This window comes from Bubalus bubalis, chromosome 8, assembly GCF_019923935.1.
Source record: "Bubalus bubalis isolate 160015118507 breed Murrah chromosome 8, NDDB_SH_1, whole genome shotgun sequence".
Classification (NCBI taxonomy): domain Eukaryota; kingdom Metazoa; phylum Chordata; class Mammalia; order Artiodactyla; family Bovidae; genus Bubalus; species Bubalus bubalis.
In genome coordinates, this window is record NC_059164.1 from 86,827,116 (window position 1) to 86,849,311 (window position 22,196).

A 22,196-nucleotide genomic window follows, 5' to 3' on the forward strand; every position below is an offset into this window, starting at 1 on the left:
CAAAAACATATACCCAATTAGGGCAATTTGAGTCATTACTTTTGTCTGCTACAAAATTAGACTCCTGGGGGTCTTGTTTCAAAACTAAAGTTGGCATGCATTTCACCCGAAACAAATGCCTTACCTCTTTGGGAATGGCGGTGTGTGTAGTACGTTGTTTTGAAGTGGTCATGAACCAATCCTATTTTTCATCAATAGCGCGTTTCATTAAGGCCTGCCGGGACTAGTAATTACTAACCCACAGCCACTCTCCAACCTGCACACTATTCCGCCTTAGGATTTGATGTCCTAGTTGCACAGCAGTACAGGAAAACTTGTCAGGTTAGGTTTGTTTTGGGGAACATTTCTACACCTTCTCCCTAGAGAAGACTTCCCTCTTGCTCAGATCCCACACTCATTCAGATCCAGGGTAAAGCCCTGCTCTAGCAGAACTAAGTGGACAAGAATGCACCACCGCTGTTTTGAAATTAAAGTTGATAGGAGTTGCGTCCGGATCCGGCCGGGGCCGAGCCCGCCGGGTGCAGCAGCCGCACCGCCGGGCCGGTATCGGCCCCATGGATGCCAAACTGACCGCTTCTGCCAACAGTGGGGGAGAAGGCGAGTCCGCGGCAGCCCGATACCCGGCGGGCTGAAGAACTGTACCCCTCGACACACACACACACACAACCCCAAAAATTCCTTTGCCCTCCAAGAGTAACAAAAACACAGTTTCCTGCAGAAGGACAGCGGGCAGGGGCCCCAGAGTTCTACCAGGAGAAAAGCCCAGGGAGGAAGAAGTGGAGGTTGGAAACGCCGGGTCCTGCAAGCAACTCACCTTCTGCTGTCTCCGGGCCATATCGGTGGGCTGCTTGGCATTGAAGGGGTACGCGATGCACCTCACGACGAAAACGTACAGCTGCAAACGGATCCTCCGCTCCTGCTCCTCGTCCAGCTGCCGTTCAGGTTCGTCTCGCCCCTCGCTCAGCATCGAGGGGCTCGGGCTCACGGGTCTGGCCGCGCCGCCACCTGCGCGCCCCGCCGCGTCCCGCCGCCCTTCCCGAGCCGGGGCCGGCGGCGCTCGCTGCGAGCCGCCGGCCGCCACCAGCACATCGCGGATCTCCTCTTCCAGCCCCTCGTCCGACTCCTCTTCGCTAGAAGACGGGTCCAGCATGGTGCTCCGGACGCCCTGCCGCGGGATCCGCGGCCCCCCAGGCGCCTCACTCTCGGCGGCTGCGCCCGCAGGTCTGCACGAGCTGAGCGGCTGGCAGCTGCTGCGGCAGAACGAAAGGGAAACTGACCGAGGCTTTCCGGACACGTCGAGTTGGACCCAGGAGTGTTTCCTACCACCAGGGCGAAAGGGAGGGCGGGGGCCGCCCGGATTAAATAGGCGGAGTTAGCGCCGGGAGTGAGCCCGAGCGCCTAGTGAACTGCTCAGCGGGCCGGGGCCCCGCCGCCCTCTTGGTTCCTCAACCTCCGCCGGCCGAGGCGCGGCCGCCAGAGCGCCCCGGCGCAGGTGGGGAACCTGTGGCGCCTACAACAAGCAACACGTGGAATGGAATGTTGAGGAGCGGGCGCGGGGCCGCGGAGTGCGCGTGCGCGCGCCGCCGCCGCGACCCGGGCAGAGTGCTTGGGTGCCAGGCGGGCGGTTCGCAAAGATACAGAGGCGCTCAGCTTAGTGGTTCTGCGTGCGCCGACCTGGGATCTTTAGATGGCCGTGACCTCACCATCACCACCTTTCTTTTCTTCCGCAAGATTTCTGAGGCACAGGCGGACAGGGAGCCAGGAGAGCTGTCCCCTTCTACCTCCCCAGGTGAGGGGAACGGCCATAAGGGGCGTCTCCGACCTGAAATTGATACCTAGGATTGAACCCCAGAGCGGAAAAGTGCGGCCGGAGCCGTTTACCTCCAAATAACGTTGGGAAGAGACTTTATAAAGTCTCTTGCTCTGCTGCTGTCCGATGCTATGGTGAAGTCCATATTGTAAAAGTCAGAGAAATGTTCTTGAAAAGAAAAGCAAAAACAAAACGCGAGAGGCTTTCTTTTTAAACCGTCTTTATTCCTGTAGATGCATGAGCAAGATCGGTTTTGTATTTGCGAAATGGCAGTCTGATTCAGCTCTATAATAATCACATAGCTTGATTATTTTCTGGGTGGGGATGCATTTGACTCAAGACAGGTTGTGCAGTGTAGACATTTATTTAGTAAATATTTGGGCGCACGCCGGGTGTCCAGTGCTGTTAGCGTTTGGAAGAGCCCGCAGCGCATGGAAGCACACACTTGGTCACCGTTGGTTCCGGCCTCAAGTGGGCATCTCGTTGCAGCACCCGAAGCCTGTCTTATCTGCGCAGATTTCTCAGTCCCGGTGTTAGAACCGCCTAGGAATTTCTTTCTGTGATTTTTCCGGTGTTCTTAATCCGGACGAAGAAGGAAATAGGGAAAACAGTGCCTTCAACTCAAGGTGCAGTGTGCAGTGGCCAAATTGGCGGGGAAGCAACTGAAGCTCAGGGCAGTTACCACCGGGCAGGTAAAACTTCCGGCTCTGAGCTTGTCTACCCCGTGGCCAAATAGGAGCTTTTGGTTTTTGCAGCCACTTCCACAGTTAGGTACCCATGAGAGAGACTTTCCTTCAGCATTTACCCATAGTCTCCTTAGACGTAGAAAAACAAAGAGGCATTTACTCTTGGGGAAACTTGCCTATTTATCAATCCTTGATGACGCCCACAGTGATAAAAGATGTTTCCTGAGGGTGTGACACCTCAGGTGCTCAGCTGGCTGAGCTCCAACTGCCAAGAAACACAAATCTCAAAAACTGATTATTTAAAGACAGTGTTTCATTTTTGGCAGGGTAAATCATAAATAACAAGCTTATTTAAGTTATAGTGTCTAATGCTGTATACATTACATTTGGTAAAGTTTTGTACATGTGCTTGGCGAATAATGTCACCAAAGTAGCCTTTTGAGATAGGTGATGAGGATTATTATTCACAGTGCTTTGTACCAGGTACTACTCTAAGCCCTTTACAAACCTGATCCCATTTATTTTTAGTTCCATTGTACAGATAAGGATCCTGAGACTTAGACAACCCTTTCATGCAGAACCAACAACTAATAAAACAAGGACACAACATACTGAATCTTTTCTAGTTCCAAATAGTAGCTTTTATTATAATTTGTCTAATTATAAATTAGTATATTAAATATATGATGTTTATTAAATGGATAACAAGAATTTAATTCCTAGGCACACACAAGTGTAATTTATATAGAGCAGCTTTATTGCCCTTCCTTTTCTTGCCAAGGAAAGGTATTTTTTTGTTTCCTTTATTAGTTAGTTAAAATTGCTTGATGTTATAGCTTATTATTCTCTTCCTATTAAAAAATGGTTATTGAATTAAAGATTCTCCAAGCCTTGGAAATCCCACTGGAAAATACCTAATAATTTGTAGAATAACATACAATGTCTATAAACATGAAAATGGCTTAAAGGGCATAAATTAAAGAAATATCTAAAACAACAAAGAGAAAGTTTAAGAATTTAATTAATGAAACTTATATTGGGTAAGAAACTAACATTGTTAAAACTATGCAGGGTATATTTAGAAGAACCAGAGATAGTCTTTAGAAAATTTCAGGTTAGAGAATGACAGAGGAAAAAACGTTCATTGAAAAAAAAACAGAAAATAAATATTAGAACTGTAATCCAGTGATAGGTCTGATAACCTGGGAGATAATGGTAATACAGAGAAAAAGTATCTTATTCAAGTTTGAGTAAGGGAAGGCTTCCCGTATGCTTGATAGATGTTTTGAAGAATGATTTATAGCTATTGGAGTGAGGGCACTATAGACCATGCAACCACATTTGCAAAGGTATGAAATTGTTTTCCACCTCTGGAGAACTGCAAACTAGCATGCCCTAAATAAAGGCTACCTATGAAGATGGGGAAGATGAGGCTAGAGAGCAGACAGAGGCAAATTCAGACTTGAGCAGAAGGACAGTGGGCGGGTGTCCATGCCCTTGTATACCATGCTTTGGAATTTAAACTATGTCCTGAAGAAAATGGGAATACACACAAAGTAAACAGTAAGGTACAACACGAGGTGATCTGCAACTCTTAAGAGTCAATCTGGAGCAATACAAGGGCAGTAAAACAAGATGCAGGATACCATTGAGATTAGTTACTAAAGAAATCTGGGACAGATACAATGAGGGCTTGAATTTAAGATGGAAATGAGCAAGGGAGGAAAGCCTAAGAGATGGACAAAGGAATTAAGGGAACATGTATGAGATGCTGAGGAAGAGGGTCAAGTGTAGACTATGATTCCCAGGATATGACAAACTGAGAAGAGATGAAATATGAACTTCTAAGGGACATGTAAGTACAGAGAAACATCAGGTTTTGAGGAGCTTATCGGAGTGCTCCTAGACCCATTTGGAAATGCAAACCTGTTACTCACACCTGGGCAATGAAATCATCAGCATGTTGGTGGTAGTTGAAGCTGCATGTATGGATGATGAGGTCCAGAAAACACATTCATGGTGAGAAGGTGGCCAATGATGCATCTATGAGGAACCCTCCCTACCTCTCCTCCAAAATAGAGATGGTTTGAAGAAAAGGAATCTGAAAAGAAAACCTGATTATTAAGAATAAACAGAGCCCTAATAATTTTTAATTAACATTTCCAACTCTGTGCTTACACTAATGTTCTTGCCAAATTTCTACCTTAAATATTACCTTTTCAGGTAATTATAACATCAGTTGATGCTCTGGGATAATTGAATAAATGATGCCTAACATAAGACTATGATTGCTTTATGCCATTTCATAAATACACAAAATACACTGTAGTCAATGATTCATTTTTATTTTTGTCAAGGCGAGCATAAAAACAAATGGAAGTTATACTGCTTTTTAATGAAACACTTATAATGCTAGGATAAGATGGATGTACAGTAATAAAATAGAATATCAAATGTGTTTTGGAAACGATATTTAAGGAAACAGGTGTGTGACCTGAATAGCTATAGGTGGTCTGTTTTCTAGTTGAGAATTTATTTGTGCATTTGACCTGAAAGAAAGGTATTAACTCTTTCAAGTCACAGATGAAATCATAATTTCACCGAACAGACATTTTGAGGGCACCCACTCTAGGCTATGCACTATTCTGAGTAGATAGAAACAGTAAAATTTAGTCCCTGAGGGGGTGCATGTGAAACAGATATGAACAAAATAAGAAGTTATGGTAATATATGCTACTGTGGTAATAGAGAAAAAATTCACAAAATATTCCTTAAGTCTATGATTTTTTGTAGTTATAGCTAAAATTATATTACAACAGACAGAGGAATCTTTTTCAGGTCAAATGGAAGGACCAGTTTCATAAATATGTATGAGAAAAATGTCAACTCACAAACCTAGCTAATAAAAAGGTATGCATTTGTAAAAGTGAGATAAAATAACACATTTTTTGAAACTTTTAAGATGAGTATATCTTATGAGGCAGTAATCCTCCTGGCAACTTCATTGAAATCCCTCTACTTACTTTGCTTTTCCTTTTTCTTTTTTCCAGCTTTTTCTTTTCCACCTTTCAAGTTAGAATTTGAATCCTAGCAAAGATTGTTCTGTGACATCCCCCCCCCACTTTTTACAAATAAAGGATAGAAATATATGCAGATGATCAGCACAAATTGATCAGAAAAATTAGTAGTCCATACTGTTACACATGCAAGATACAGTTAAACTTTTGTTGTGAAGATTAAATAAGATAATATATCCAAAGTACTAAAAGATTATCCAGTATAGAGTAAATGGGCTTCCCTGTGACTCAGATGGTAAAAAATTCGCCTGTAATCCTCAAGACCTGGGTTCAATCCCTGGGTTGGGAAGATCCCCTGGGGGAGGAAATGGCAACCCACTCCAGTATTCCTGCCTGGAGAATCCCCATGGACAGAGGAGCCTGGTAGGCTACAGCTCAGGGGTCACAAAGAGTCGGACAGAACTGAGAGCCTAAGCGGCAGCATAGAGTAAATGCCAAGTACTTTATTGTTATTGTAATTACTTTATTATGTAGCTCACTTTGTAGAACCAAGAAATAAATTGTAGATAAACGAGTAAATGATTCAATGCATTTATTTATTGATTTTTTTAACATAGCTTATAGTTTGTATGTCTAAATTATTTGCCTTGAAACAACCGAACTAAAAGAACTTCCAAATATGGTAAGGGGTTTTATTAAAATCTTAAAGATTTCATAATTTTTATAAGAAGGTTTGAGCCCACAATAAGAAGTTACTTTCTTTCTGTTCCTATTCAATCTGTCAGCATTCAACAATGATTGATTACAGTTCCATTTTTTTAATTTCCATTTTATAAGAAATTTGGAGGAGGTAACAGAAATGAGCTTGTTGTAAAGTACAGGGAATAAAGAAAGGTAAAAGCATATTGTGACCTATGGGCCCAAAATGTCATGAAAAAAGTTTTGCATTAATTCAAGATGTATAATATATGTGATGATAATTAAGATCTCCTAGAGAAGCAGGTACTTATCCTACAAGAATGTGTTTGTGTTTTAAATGTTAATAGAGATACAAACTATTTTGTGGGAATGGATAAAATCTAGTAATTATGTTCATAAATGGATAAAGCAATAAATGGAAATTTTTTCCCTCTAGCTTTCACAGTTTTTTTTTTTCACTTTTATTGACTTTGTTGTTAAACACATTTTCTGCTAGTCAATGCAATTTATTGAGTGCCTAGACTATATTAAGCACTGTACTAGGACACTGTAAAGAAAGCATTGTGTTGATTGGCCAGGAATTCAACCAGTGTCTCCAGGGATGAAGATTCTAGTCCTACCAAAAAAAAAAAAATACTTTTAACTGTTTCAACAATAATGCTCAAGAAAATTAAATTGAAATCAAGTTTTTAACCAGAGAAAATTATAAGGGATAGTCTACTGATATTGAGCAGGGAGAGTAAGAATATGTCTTTATTAACTATTTACTATTACCATGGTCTCTAACAGTGACCAGATGTTCCAGCTGGTTTTAGAAAAGGCAGAGGAGCCAGAGATCAAATTACCAACAAATGCTGGATCATCGCAAAAGCAAGAGAATCTCGGAAAAACATCTATTTCAGCTTTATTGACTATGCCAAAGCCTTTGTGTGGATCACAATAAACTGTGGAAATTTTGAAAGAGATGGGAATACCAGACCACCTGACCTGCCTCTTGAGACCCCTGTATGCAGGTCAAGAAGCTGCAGTTAGAACTGGACATGGAACAACAGATTCTTTCCAAATAGGAAAAGGAGTATGTCAAGGCTGTATATTGTCACCCTGCTTATTTAACTTATATGCAGAGTACATCATGAGAAACACTGGGCTGGAAGAAACACAAGCTGGAATCAAGATTGCCGGGAGCAATATCAATAACCTCATGGCAGAAAGTGAAGAGGAACTCAAAAGCCTCTTGATGAAAGTGAAAGTGGAGAGTGAAAAAGTTGGCTTAAAGCTCAACATTCAGAAAACAAAGATCATGGCATCCAGTCCCATCACTTCATGGGAAATAGAAGGGGAAACAGTGGAAACAGTGACTGACTTTATTTTGGGGGGCTCCAAAATCACTGCAGATGGTGATTGCAGCCATGAAATTAAAAGACGCTTACTCCTTGGAAGGAAAGTTGTAACCAACCTAGACTGTATATTAAAAAGCACAGACATTACTTTGCCAACAAAGGTCCATCTAGTCAGGGCTATCGTTTTTCCAGTAGTCATGTATGGATGTGAGACTGGATTCTAAAGAAAACTGAGCGCTGAAGAATTGATGCTTTTGAACTGCAGTGTTGGAGAAGACTCTTGAGAGTCCCTTGGACTGCAAGGAGATCCACCAGTCCATCCTAAAGGAGATCAGTCCTGGGTGTTCATTGGAAGGACTGATGTTGAAGCTGAAACTCCAATACTTTGGCCACACGATGCAAAGAGCCAACTCATTTGAAAAAACCCTGATGCTGGGAAAGATTGAAGGAAGGAGGAGAAGGGGACAATGGAGGATGAGACGGTTGGATAGCATCACCAACTCAATGGACATGAGTTTGGGTGAACTCAGGGAGTTGGTGATGGACAGGGAGGCCTGGCATACTGTGGTCCATGGAGTCACAAGGAGTCAGACAAGCCTGAGCGACTGAACTGAACTGAACTAACAGTGATTAACACGTTTGTTTTCAGGTATGAGAACCATTTACCCTCTTAAAAGTTATTAAAGTTCCCAAAGATCTCTTGGTTATGTAGGTTAAATTTATTAGTATTTCTAATATTAGAAAGATAAAACTAAAGAAATTTAGAAATGACTATTAATTCATTTAATAATAATAACCTGTTATATAACATGTTACATATTTTATGGAAAAAACACTATATTTATAAAATAAAAAGGTGGGAATAATTGTGTTAGTTTACACTACAGAAATCTCTTTAATGTCTGGTTTGCATGTGTTTCTACATTCTTCTATCTACTTCTATACTCAATCTGTTGCAATATATTGCTTTGTTTCAAAAAGATGAAAAATAACCATGGATATGTGGTTGAAAAGGAAGGAGTTGAGTATTTCAATAGCCTTTTCACACAATGGTGGATATTCTTCTTTGATATTAAACCAAAACTAAATGAGTGGTAGTTTCTTTAAGATTAGTTGCAATGTGGAATGTACAACCACATAAATAAATTTTTCTTACTCTATGGTTCTAAAAAATCCATTAGTCTATCTTGAACTTTGAATGGATCTTTTACTGATACATAATTTCATACTATCATTGGTCATTTGGAAAACACTGGTTCATTGGGCAATGTAGACTGTCAAAAAGTTGACACATTTAATTTTATTATATAGTATTCAACAATTTACATTTGTCAATAATCTCATCAAAAGGTCATTAACTACTGGAAAAATGTCTGTTTACTTTGGCAGATAACCTTTTACAAAATTCTAGTTTCCACTTGAAAGCTTGAATTTATCATTTGGACAACAAAAGGTGTCAGCTGTTTTCCTCAAAGTGAAAAGCTAATCACACTCATTTGAGAAAGTGTCTGCCAAATATCTAACTATTTATAATTTGTTTGTTGAGTTGTTCTCACAAGTAAAAACAGTGTTCCATGAAAAAAGTGGATAGCTCGGCTTGCAACTCAAACAGTTCTCTAGACACCATCGTACTTCATTATATGAAAGTGAATGTCACTCAGTTATGTCTGACTGTTCATGACCCCATGGACTAAACAGTCCATGGAATTCTCCAGGCCAGAATACTGGAGTGGGTAGCCTTTCCCTTCTCCAGGGAATCTTCCCAACCCAGGTACTGAACCCAGGTTTCCCACGTTGCAGGCAGATTCTTTACCAGCTCAGCCACCAGGGAAGCCATTCATTATATAGCAAAAGTGTTTTATGTATACTTCTCATTCCATATCACCTTACTTTTTAAATGTGTACCCAAGGATTGAGGTTTTTTTAAATCAATATTTTTTTACTTCTTAATCAGAAATATTCATAAGTGAATCTGGCTTTTTTTTTTTCTGTGAGTGTATGACAGTGAACACAATGATTACTAGTTGATTTTGGTGCTAAAGCTCTAGCAGGAATCCACTATTTCTACTGCACCATAGATTTTTTTTTTTTTTTTTTTGACTGTTTTGACATTGCATTGAGAATCCTTAGTCTTCAAGGTTTGGTCTCCAATTTTACTATTGCAGCTCACTCATTTTTTTACTCAGCGATTACTTAACTCTCAAATATTCTTCTTTCCTCCCAATTTAAGGACAAAGTACTGCTGCTAAGTTGCTTCAGTCGTGTCCAAGTCTGTGCGACCCCATAGACGGCAGCCCACCAGGCTCCCCCGTCCTTGGGATTCTCCATGCAAGAACACTGGAGTGGGTTGCCATTTCCTTCTCCAATCCATGAAAGTGAAAAGTGAGAGTGAAGTCACTCAATCGTGTCTGACCCTCAGCGACCCCATGGACTGCAGCCTACTTGGCTCCTCCATCCATGGGATTTTCCAGGCAAGAGTACTAGAGTGGGGTGCCATTGCCTTCTCCGAAGGACAAAGTGAGTATTACACTATGTAGAGCAGATAAATCCATCCCATGGATCTTATTACAGTGAAAGGTATAGGTTGTGAAAATATTTTCATTTCTATTTTAAATTCTCAGATATCTAAATTTTTCATGAATTTTTATCAAATATGCCCTTAAAAAATAAAACATTGTATTAAGTTAGGAAGACGGTTTTAGGATACCAATAAAATAACTTTTATATTATGATAATTCTGCAGTTGATAACATGAAAAATTAATTTAACATCTAATGTTAATGTAGAGTCTTGGATCTGAATTTAAATATAATACTACTATTATAAATTTATTAATTCTCCCTGGTTTACTTATTAAGCTATAAACTACTTATCCACATCTCAGAAGTGAACATAAAAATATATATATGGTGTAGTTAGAATTTTTTAACTTTATGTTGCATTTTTCTATTAATATGGATATCCAGGAATAACTTAATTTGTTACATCAATTCATTTACATTTGAAGCACAATTTAGAAATTTAGAGTCTAATCTCAATGACAGAAAACTATTCATAACAGGACATTATTGGAACTTGTAGTACTCCATGAAGATAAAACCAAAAATTCTTTATTGTTGTAGTATCATATAATACATCTCACTCTAAAGTAAATATCATGAAAATAAAATGTGTATAAAAATAAACGAACAAGAACTTTTTTATTTACACTGGTCTTTTAGTATAATTTAGTTGTGGGAGAAAATGAGTTAAAGCCCAATAGGAGTGTGTGTGTGTGTGTGTGTGTGTATAAAAGTTATGTATCATTTCTACCACAAGAAAACTTGGCATTTTTGTGATAAAGCTCCTCGGTTTTACTTGTCAGTATTACATCTTAAGGAAAGAAATATTAAAATAAGGAGAATAATATTTAAAATCATAGAGCATGGATGAGCTCCAGGGAGTCCAAAAGTCCCTAAAATTGTGTGCAAAATGTGTTTTATATATGAACTTTTTGAAGAAGAGAGACTTCAAAGCTTTTATCATGAAGGTCAAGACACCAAAAAGTCAAGAACCACGGAATCTGTGTTTTGGGTCAGCATAGAGTACTTTTACACGATATTAACTGGGTAAATCATGTAGAGCCTTAAGTCTTTGTGATAGCTAAAGTGAGCTAAGTATTAAGGATATGAACCATATACTTATAATTCCACCTTAATAATTAATAGGGGAGCTTTGTTCATCAATTTTTCTATAATCTCCTTAAAATGGTTGTGTTTTATATTAAAATAATAATGATTATTAGGAAGTGTTTATACAAAAATATCTGTACCTAAAATTGGAACAAAATAATGGACATAAATTACTTATGAAAACATTTAAATGCTGCTGCTGCTGCTGCTAAGTCGCTTCAGTCGTGTCCGATTCTGTGTGACCCCATAGACGGCAGCCCACCAGGCTCCCCCGTCCCTGGGATTCTCCAGGCAAGAACACTGGAGTGGGTTGCCATTTCCTTCTCCAATGCGTGAAAGTGAAGTTGCTCAGTCGTGTCTGACTCTTTACGACCCCATGGACTGCAGCCTACCTGGCTCCTCCATCCGTGGGATTTTCCAGGCAAGAGTACTGGAGTGGGGTGCCATCGCCTTCTCCGATTTAAATGCTAGATAAATATAAGGAGAGTTTATTACCAGTTCTGTAGTATCAGGAGGTAGTTAAATAGGTTTATTATCATACCTAAATTTTTTATCACTCTCTAAAAAGTGTGGTTCATGTATTTATAAGAATATATCTTTGCAAGGTGATAATAGGTGATGTCCCAGGGTCATTTAGAGACTGACAGTATTCTGAGCTACATGTCTTATTTCACAAAGCTATGAATTTGTATTGTGATGATGGTTTATTTTTCTTCTTCAAATTCTGAATTCTGACAGGAAAAAAGAATTTCAAATCTCTTTATTTACCATGCCATCACAAACACACACATTCATACCTGCATGCCCACATACACATTCAAGTTATTTAATATTGCATCCCTTATCCTTGTTACAGTAAAATATTCTCCTCCTACAATTATTTTACTAATAAAGCTTTTCTGTTCTCAAACTCAAAAGATTTTTATATTTCCAAAATTTAAAAATATAGATATATCCATAAGATGGTGCTGTATCTTTAATTTGATGAGCTAGTTGAATGCTAAAATATGTCTATTACATATGCAGTTAAAAGACTAGGTTATAGAGTTTGATCTTTAAAGAGTCTTATGCTGTAAAAATGTCAGTATAAGTATAATTAGAATCTTTACATAATTATTTTTCATATATCACAGAATGTTAAAGCCTCTTTGCCCAGATTTAGTTGCCAACCATAGGGGAAAAAAAAATAACTGAAATTCTCATTTCAACTAACATTTTCTGAACAGCCACTTCACACATACTACATATGACAAATGAAACGGTTGAATTATATACAGTATCAATTTCTACCAAGGTCAATAAGAGTCTTTAAAAGTCCTTTGAAACATCCAATTTGATGGAAATTAAAAATGACATTGCATGCAAGAACTTCCTTTCAAATGTTGAGAAACTGTAGGGGAATTAACTCAATCATTTTCTCTACCTAGTACGATTATATACCTAGTGAGGGAAAAGTAATTTAAGATATGCTAATTATAGAATGTATTTCTGATTCAGGCTGATGCAGTCAGGAGAGGTAATATTTCATATCCCATTTAATTATCACTTATAAACAGATTTAATAAACAGAGTGTTTAAAATTGGTTATAGGATATTTTATTTTTAAGATGAACAATCTTATGCCAAAGGAATAGAAACCATTGCAGTGGAGGTGACAAAGTAACAAGGGCAAATGTGGAGTCAGGAAGGTTGATACGGGTGAATCCAAGACAAGAACCAAGTCTTCATTACATAAGCACATGAAAATCTCTAATAAAATATTTACTGCTATGATTTGGGGGCATATTTAATTTTATAGATGTGCTTTTCTAGCAACTGCTTAAAATGTTCTCTTCCTTTGAACAGTGTCATCTTCTGTATTACACCATTATTACATCTCTTAATTCAAGCTGATGCAGTAGTTTTGCAGAAAACGCAAATTAGTCATTATGAAGTACTGATAAACAGAGAATCCCCTATAGCATTATATTACAAGATAGCAAAATCTATTGACCAGTTATTATTAAGAATTATACATTTAGGTTAAAATTTTCTGTCAACGAAATATCAAAATATGCTATTGTCTTAAAGAGCTATAAAATAATTCCAAGAAATTATGAATTTCTTAGAAATATGTAATACCAGACTCGTAGGGGCATTTTTACCTTTTCAAAAACTTCCCAGAATTTCACTTTCTTAATTTTTCTTGATATATAGATTTTCTTATATTAAAACATAGAATCCAAATAATATTGGCATTTATGTAAATAAAGTAATACAATAAAACTTACATTCGTATGATCTAAAATTTTAAAAATTAAGAAACTAAGATCAAGTAATGTTGTTGACAGTCATTTTCATTAAGATAATCTATCAGCCCCATCAATGAAATATTTTTCCTCTCAGTTGATATAGTGTTGATTATACAATGATACATAATAAACATTTATGTTGATGGCATCTTCCCAGAATGCTTTCTTTGAAATAGTATTCAGTGGGGAGAAATAGTATTATGATGTAAAAGCTAGTGAGCATTAAAAAGATAGAGAAAATAAATGTTACTTATAAGTTTTGTTTGCATGTTCATTTTGAAAATAGGACCAACTGCATCTGTTGGTAAAGTAATACCTGGTCAAGGGCTTCAAAAGAAATCAAAGAGAGGATAAAAGTCTCTATAGGGAGAGACTAAAGGTACCACACGGCAAGGGCTATGTGCAGGAAGTCTTTTGCTGTTAAAAGACCATAAAAGGGACCTTCCTTGGTTGTCCAGGGGCTAAGACTGTGGGCTCCTAATGCAGGGGGCCCAGGTTCGATCCCTGGTCAGGGAACTAGATCCCACAGGCCCCAACTAAAGATTCCACATGCCATGATGAAGATCGAAGATCCTGTGGGCTGCAGTTGAGACCTGGCACCTTCCAATAAATAAATATTTTTTAAAAAATAAAAGACCATGAAGAATGCTAAGAAGGCAACAATGGACAGAGTTCTATTATGACAATCCCCACAGCTTAATTAATGGATATTTGTTAAGAATTCACTCTGAGAAAGGCACTGTGAAAGTAGAATAATGAGCAAAAAATACACAATTTCTCTCTCTTGGAACCTTAAGTATAGGGTGAAGATAGACATTAAAAACCCATACACATAAATATATAATTACATACTGAAATAATAGCATTAAAGTAGACGCACTGGGTACAATGAGACCATATGACCAAAAGGTATGACTTAGAAGGCAGAGGGATGGGGGAAGCAGCTGGTGCTTGAGCAGAGATCTTCAGGGTAAGTGTGAGTTAGAAAGTCTTTATTACGTGTCTGGGATTTGCTTCAAAATTATCTGAGGTGGAAAGTTGCTTAGTCATCCCGCCTCTTTGCAACCCCATGGACTATACCATCCACAGAATTCTCCAGGCCAGGATACTAGAGTGGGTAACCTTCCCCTTCTCCAAGGGATCTTCCCAACCCAGGGATCCAACCAAGGTCTCCCACGTTGCAGGCAGATTCTTTACCAGCTGAATCACCAGGAAAGCCCAAGAATACTGGAGTGGGTAGCCTATTCCTTCTCCAGAGGATTTTCCTGACCCAGAAGGTAGGGGGAGTGATACCATAGATGAAATAAGATGAGACATGTATTATTAATATGAATGTTAGACCATTTCAATAAGAAGCACTTTATGTGTTTATATGTAATAAATATATATATATATTTATATAGTTATTATATAGTATTTCAGGCAGAAGGTGGAACATATTTGAAAACCTTGAGGCAAGAAGGAGTTTGGTTTGTTCTAAATGCCAGAAAGAAGGCCAGGGTGGCTGCAGTTCATAGAAGTGAAGCCAGATAAAATAGAGTGCTGTAGACCATCCTAAAGGTGTTGACCTTTATCCGAAGAGCAATGAAAGGTGTTAGGCACCAGGGTTATATTCACATGTTTTATTTTTTACAATAAAAATCACCCAGGTTGTACTACAGAGATTAGAGTATGGCAAGAGTAGGCGAGGGTAATGGAAATGAAGAAAAGGAAGTGACTGGAAAGAAATAGAGGAAGTACAACTGAAATAGCTTGAACATCTTGAAGATATTAGGCAAAGATGAGAGAAAAGTGTTAAGAAATTCTCCCAAATTTTGTAGTTTGTGCAGCACTCAGCTTAAGAAATTCTTTTAATTGAAAATTTTTTGTTTTTATCAGATTTCAAAACTAACATTTTCAACTTGCTATTGTTTTCATACCGCAGAATCCTGAGCCGTTCTATCCCTTTTGTCTCTTTTATAAGATTGAAGTCACTGCAAGGGGCTTGCCTGGTAGCTTAGTTGGTAAAGAATCCGCCTGCAATGCAGGAGACCCTGGTTCAATTCCTGAGTTAGGAAGACCCCTGGAGGAGGGCCTGGCAACCCACTCCAGTATTCTTGTCTGGAGAATCCGCATGGACAGAGGAGCCTGGCGGGCTACAGTCCATGGGGTCGCAAACAGATGGACACAACTTAGTGACTAAGCACAATCAATATTGATATGAGCTTCCCTCTTAGCTTGGTTGGTAAAGAATCTGTCTGCAATGGGCTTCCCTCATGCCTCAGTTGGTAAGGAATCTGGCTGCAGTGCATGAGACCCAGGTTCAATTCCTGGGTCGGGAACATCCCCTGGAGAAGGAAATGGCAATCCACTCCAGTATTCTTGCCTGGAGAATCCCATGGACGGAGGAACCTGGCAGGCTACAGTCCATGGGGCTGCAACAGTGGGACATGACTTGGCGTCTAAACCACTACCTCAATCTCTACAAGAGTGCTAAATTCTTTCTATTTAGTTTCTATTTCATCTAGAGTGTGGAGACTAAAATTAGGTAAACTTTTGTGAGTAGAATAAAACCAACTTTTTTGCTGGGGGAGAGGGGAGTATAATTGCTTTACAATGCTTTGTTAGTTTCTACTATATAACAAAGTGAATCCGTCATATGTATACATATTTCCTGTCCCTCTTAAACTGCCCTGCATGGCTCCATCCCACACCTCTAGGTCCCCTCAGAGCACTGAGCTAAGCTCCCTGTGCTATACAGCCACTTCCCATTAGCTATCTATTTTACGCATGGTAGTGTATATATGTCAATCCTAATCTCCCAGTTCGTCCCACCATCCTCTTCCTGCCCTGTGATCATATGTCCATTCTCTATGTCTGTGTCTCTATTCCAGGGAAGGAATAAAACCAACTTTAATACTTTGGATCCTGTCAAGGAATCCAGGATATCAGTTATATTTGTATTTCTGATGTTTATTTCCCTCCTGTCATCTTCCATCATTTCAAAGAATTATAAATATATGGCCTTCGCACAGATACAATAAATTTTGGATGAATAAAACAAAGAAATCATTATGATGAAAATTTACAGCCAAAATGAGAAGATTGATCTTTTTCTTCCTTTCTTTCAATACTCATAATAATGACACCAATAGATTTAATCACATTCCTAATTCATATGGACAGGAGGGCAGAAATGGTTCAGGATTGGCTATTAAAAGATTTTAGCTTAGACAGAAAGTTTCATCCAAAATCCTCACTGGAGAATATCTGTCACAGGATGAAACACTCACTACAGTGAAGGATACTTAGGTGAAATTTATTGCTTCCAGACTGTTAGTTTCATGTTGGTGATGCAATACTGTTCAAATGTTCCTGTTTAATATTTTAACAGGAAAGTTTGGAGCTGATGTAACTCTTTATCTACATCACCAAAAATTTTTTCAGGAAATCATGGGAGAAGTTTTGGGACAAAAAGGCAGCCTATGTTACAATAGAAAGTAGAAAAACCTAAATGGCACCTCTAAACCTTGAATTTCTCTGTGATTTGGTATGAGGAACAAACTTCCTCCTAACCTGAACCCAAACTAACCATTATCTTGGCCTGAATCCTAAGTGAATAAAATGTGAAATGTATTAAAAAGGAGACATCTCATTTGGCTATATCTTGCTTTATGGTAATCAGAGAAGGAAAAAGGATAAATGAACATTTTCTTCCTATCATAGTGACCTAGCTTTGGAATTCACTAGCTCCTTTGGTTGTTTTCTGAATTATCTGTATTTTAAAATAAAACTCAATTTTTAAACTGCAGAAAATATATTAAATTCAAATATTTTCCCTTTAATAAAACACTCTTTGGAGCAAAAGGCATCCTGTTAGAAGACTGCAGCAACATTCTCATTAGTGTTAGGATTTATACAATGTCAGTCTGGGTACCATTAGTTGGGTAGTAGAGGTCAGAAATGACATCTTCTGTATGTTCCATATGGGTCAATTGCTATAAGAGCAAGGGACTTCCTTGACATTTTTTTCCTGCTCTTGTCAAGAATAGAAATTAATTACTCCCCTTATAATAAACATGCTTTATGTCTTTGTTAGTTATGAACTGAGAATGCTGTTTGCAAAGAATTTACTTCAATTTATTTTAACAAATGTACTTACACTTATGACAACAGGCATTGAGATTCTGCAGGAAACAAAATAGACTTAAAGGCAATACTACAGTTTCCATAACACTTTTAACATGTTCAAAGAGCTTTGACAGCGATCACTTTATTTTTCACAATAGTCTTTCAAGGAAAATACAGAGAGATTAAACGATTTGCCAAGATATAGTTATTTAATTGATGAAATTTTCTCTTAATTCCTGATTTATTTTACTTTCTCCTGAGTTATGGACCTTTGCTTTGTCCTCCAACTAATTATCTTTACCTGAACATTTGAAAAGAATTCATTATTTCTTGTACAGGTAGAAGTATGATAGAGATTCTGTACCCATATTGTCAGTGTTCAAATTCTTTCTGCCACTCACTTAGGTGGCTGAATAACAAACCACCAAAACCCCCTGGAGAAAACAACAGTCAGCCATTCTCCCTCACCTTTCTTGTGTTGTTGGAAGAGGGTGTTTGCTATGACCAGTTTGTTCTGTTGGCAAACACCCTCTTCAACAACTCGTGAGAAGATGCTACACATGGACATCACCAGATGGTCAATACCAAAATCAGATTGATTATATTCTTTGCAGCCAAAGATGGAGAAGCTCCATACAGTCAGCAAAAACAAGACCAGGAGCTGACTGTGACTCAGATCATGAACTCCTTATTGCCAAATTCAGACTTAAATTGAAGAAAGTAGGGAAAACCACTAGACCATTCAGGTATGACCTAAATCAAATCCCTTACGATTATACAGTAGAAGTGACAAATAGATTCAAGGGATCAGATCTGATAGACAGAGCACCTGAGGAACTATGGATGGAGGATTGTGACATTGTACAGGAGACAGGGATGAAGACCATCTCCAAGAAAAAGAAATGAAAAACAGGAAAATGGCTGTCTGAGGGGGCCTTAAAATAGCTGTGAAAAGAGAAGCAAAAAGCAAAGGAGAAAAGGAAAAATATACCCATTTGAATGCAGAGTTCCAAAGAATAGCAAGGAGAGATAAGAAAGCCTTCCTCACTGATCAGTCCAAAGAAATAGAGGAAAACAATAGAATGGGAAAGACTAGAGATCTCTTCAAGAAAATGAGAGATACCAAGGGAACATTTCATGCAAAGATGGGCTCAATTAAGGACAGAAATGGTGTGGACCTAACAGAAGCAGAAGATATAAAGAACAGGTGGCAAGAATACACAGAAGAACTGTACAAAAAAGATCTTCATGACCCAGATAATCACAATAATGTGATCACTCAGCTAGAACCAGACATCCTGGAATGTGAAGTCAAGTAGGCCTTAGGAAGCATCACTCGAACTAAGCTCGTGGAGGTGATGGAATTCCAGTTGAGCTATTTCAAATCCTAAAAAGATGATGCTGTGAATGTGCTGTACTCAATATGCCGGCAAGTTTGGAAAACTCAGCAGTGGCCACAGGACTGGAAAAGGTCAGTTTTCTTTCCAATCCCAAAGAAAGACAATGCCAAAGAATGCTCAAACTACAAGACAATTGCACTCATCTCACAGGCTAGCAAAGTAATGCTCAAAATTCTGCAAGACAGGCTTCAACAGTATGTAAACTGTGAACTTTCAGATGTTCAAGATGGTTTTAGAAAAGGCAGGGGAACCAGAGATCAAATTGCCAACATCTGCTGGATCATCAAAAAAGCAAGAGAGTTCCAGAAAAACATCTATTTCTGCTTTATTGACTATGCCAGAGCCTTGGATTGTGTGGATCACAATAAACTGTGGAGAATTCTGAAAGAGATGGGAATACTAGACCACCTGACCTGCCTTTTGAGAAACCTGTATGCCAGTCAGAAAGCAACAATTAGAACTGGACATGGAACAACAGACCGGTTTCAAATCAGGAAAGAAGTATGTGTAGGCTGTACATTGTCACCCTGCTTATTTAACTTACATGCAGAGTATATCATGAGAAATGCTGGGCTGGAAGAAGCACAAGCTGGAATCAAGATTGCCAGAAGAAATATCAATAACCTCAGATATGCAGATGACACCACCCTTATGGCAGAAAGTGAAGAGGAACTAAAGAGCCTCTTGATTAAAATGAAAGGGAGAGTGAACAAGTTGGCTTAAAGCTCAACATTCAGAAAACTAAGATCGTGGCATCTGGTCCCATCACTTCATGGCAAATAGATGGGGAAATAGTAACAGACTTTATTTTTTTGGGCTCCAAAATCCCTGCAGATGGTGATTGCAACCATGAAATTAAAAGACTCTTGCTCCTTGGAAGAAGAGTTATGACTAACCTAGACAGCATTTTAAAAAGCAGAGACATGATTTCACCAACAAAGGTCTGCCTAGTCAAGGCTATGGTTTTTCCAGTAGTCATATATGGATGTGAAAGTTGGACTGTAAAGAAAGCTGAACGCCAAAGAATCGATGCTTCAAACTGTGGTGTTGGAGAAGACTCTTGCGAGTCCCTTGGACTGCAAGGAGATGCAACCAGTCCATCCTTAAGGAAATCAGTCTGAATATTCATTGGAAGGACTGATGCTGAAGCTGGAACTCTAATACTTTGGCCACCTGATGCAGAGAACTGACTCATTTGAAAGGACCCTGATGCTGGGAAAGATTGAAGGCGGGAGGAGAAGGGGACGACAGAGCATGAGATGGTTGGATGGCATCACTGACTCAATGGACATGAGTTTGGGTATACTCTGGGAGTTGGTGATGGACTGGGAGGCCTGTTGTGCTGCATTCCATGGGGTCGCTTTGAGTCAGACACGACTGAACAACTGTACTGAACTGATTCTCACCTCTCTGTGGGTTACCTGATCCAGGCTGGGCTGTGCTCCAAATTACAGGTCAGTTCCAGGTCCATTCCACTTGTCTTTCATCCTCTTTGGACCAGGAGGCTATCCTAGGGCGTGTTCGCCTCATACCTAAAGCAGGGACATAAGAGGTAAAGCCCTCCACGCATGCATATTTCAACCTGTTCTTGTGTTATGTCTGCTAGCATCCCATTGGCCAAAGCAAATCACACAGCCAAGCCCAAAGTCTAAGCAAAGGGACCAGGAAGTACACTCCACAGCCAATCACATGACCAACCCAAAGATCAGTGGATGGAACAGTGATGGTAAGGGAGGGTGAATATTTTTGAACCATAATTTAATCTACCATGGTGGCCTTAACATTTGTTGCCTTAATTTCTCTCTTTGTAAAGCTTCCCTAAGGATGCTGTGAGAATTCAATAAAGCAGTGAGGATGCTTAGCTCAGGGTGAGTATTAGGCAAACAGTAGACACTGCCTGTTTCAATATGTCTCTTCTTATTTAATGGAATCCTACCTCCAGGCCTTTCATAGCCATCCCATTTCCTCTAATATTCATTCTTTTTCTTTTGTGCAGTCCAAGACAGTTTGCACTTGGGTGTGGCTAGCTCTAGTAACCAAATCAATAAATGACTTCTCTATAGGGAAGATCTCTCAGGCAAGCTGTACAGGTTTCCCTTCTTTATTTAAGGCACACCTCACCATTGAGCTTTCTGATCCAGATGAGCCTCCTAACATCCAAAATCCAGATTAATGAGGTAAATATCCTTTTTTATACTCTAAATTTTCTGTGATGAATGTTTCTTTTTCAAAACAAGGCAAAAAGTACTATAATAAAGATAAACTAATTCAAGCAATACCATCTCTATGAAGTTTTCTCTAACTTCTCTTTTCTCTGTGATTGTCAATATATATTTTCTTAACCCTTATTATAGCAGTGACTAGATTGTATGTGACGTTTTTACTCCTAGTTCTTAAAATGAAATCTCCTAGGAAATGGTTTCTTATTCTTGTCTCTTTCCTAACACAGTACATGATACAAAGAAATGATCCATAATTTTCATTTAATAAAATTAGGGAGAAGCCAGCAATGGAACAGAACAAAAGATCACTGATTTCACTTCTGACTCAACTTCAAAAGTGATGTTTAGTAAAAGTCTGCTGTATGTAAACTACACCTCAATAAAACTTAGTTTTGAAAAAAGATTCCCCAAAGACAAAGGATAAATGCCATATGGAGTATTAACCGTTTCCTGGCAGATGATGATATTTATTATAAAATAGGTACAAAATAATATTGCTGAACATTTGAAAATTGAGCTTTGGTTAGTACTAGAAAATCAGCATTGTGAAAAATATAAACGGTAGCACAAAAATAATCTTTTCAATAATTGGTGCTAGATTAACTCAATACCCATACAAAAAATAAGTATCAACCATCATCTCCTATCATACACAAATATTAAGTCAAATTGATGGTACACCTAATAGAGAAGCTAAATCTATAAAAATTTCTAGACAAGCAAAATCTTCCTGACATTAAACTATGTAAACATTTCTCTGATTAGAGGCAAAAAAGTAAATCATAAAAGAAAAAATGATAAATAGGTTTCCACCAAAATTAAAAACATTTTCCCATACAAAGACACTATTCATATTGGAAAAAAATTTAGCAATAACACACATATCTGGCAAAGGACTTGGACCCAACATATATAATGGACTTATACAACTCATTAATAAATGAAATAAT

The 22,196-nt window shown here is 38.6% G+C and overlaps 1 protein-coding gene across 19 annotated transcripts in view; it reads right to left on the minus strand.

Annotated features, from left to right (window-relative positions):
• Positions 1–5,022, minus strand: part of CADPS2 (calcium dependent secretion activator 2) — a 591,939-nt gene extending 586,917 nt beyond the window's left edge. For 4 of the 19 annotated variants that reach the window (XM_045166437.1, XM_045166436.1, XM_045166434.1 and 1 more), the window contains exon 1: positions 815–2,723. In XM_045166437.1, the coding sequence (XP_045022372.1) occupies positions 815–1,150 (336 nt within the window). In that variant the 5' untranslated portion in view covers positions 1,151–2,723. Of the gene's footprint in view, positions 1–814 lie in introns of all 19 variants that reach the window. The other 15 variants (XM_045166442.1, XM_045166433.1, XM_045166443.1 and 12 more) reach the window with 13 other exon arrangements.
• Between the last annotated feature and the right edge of the window lie 17,174 nt (positions 5,023–22,196).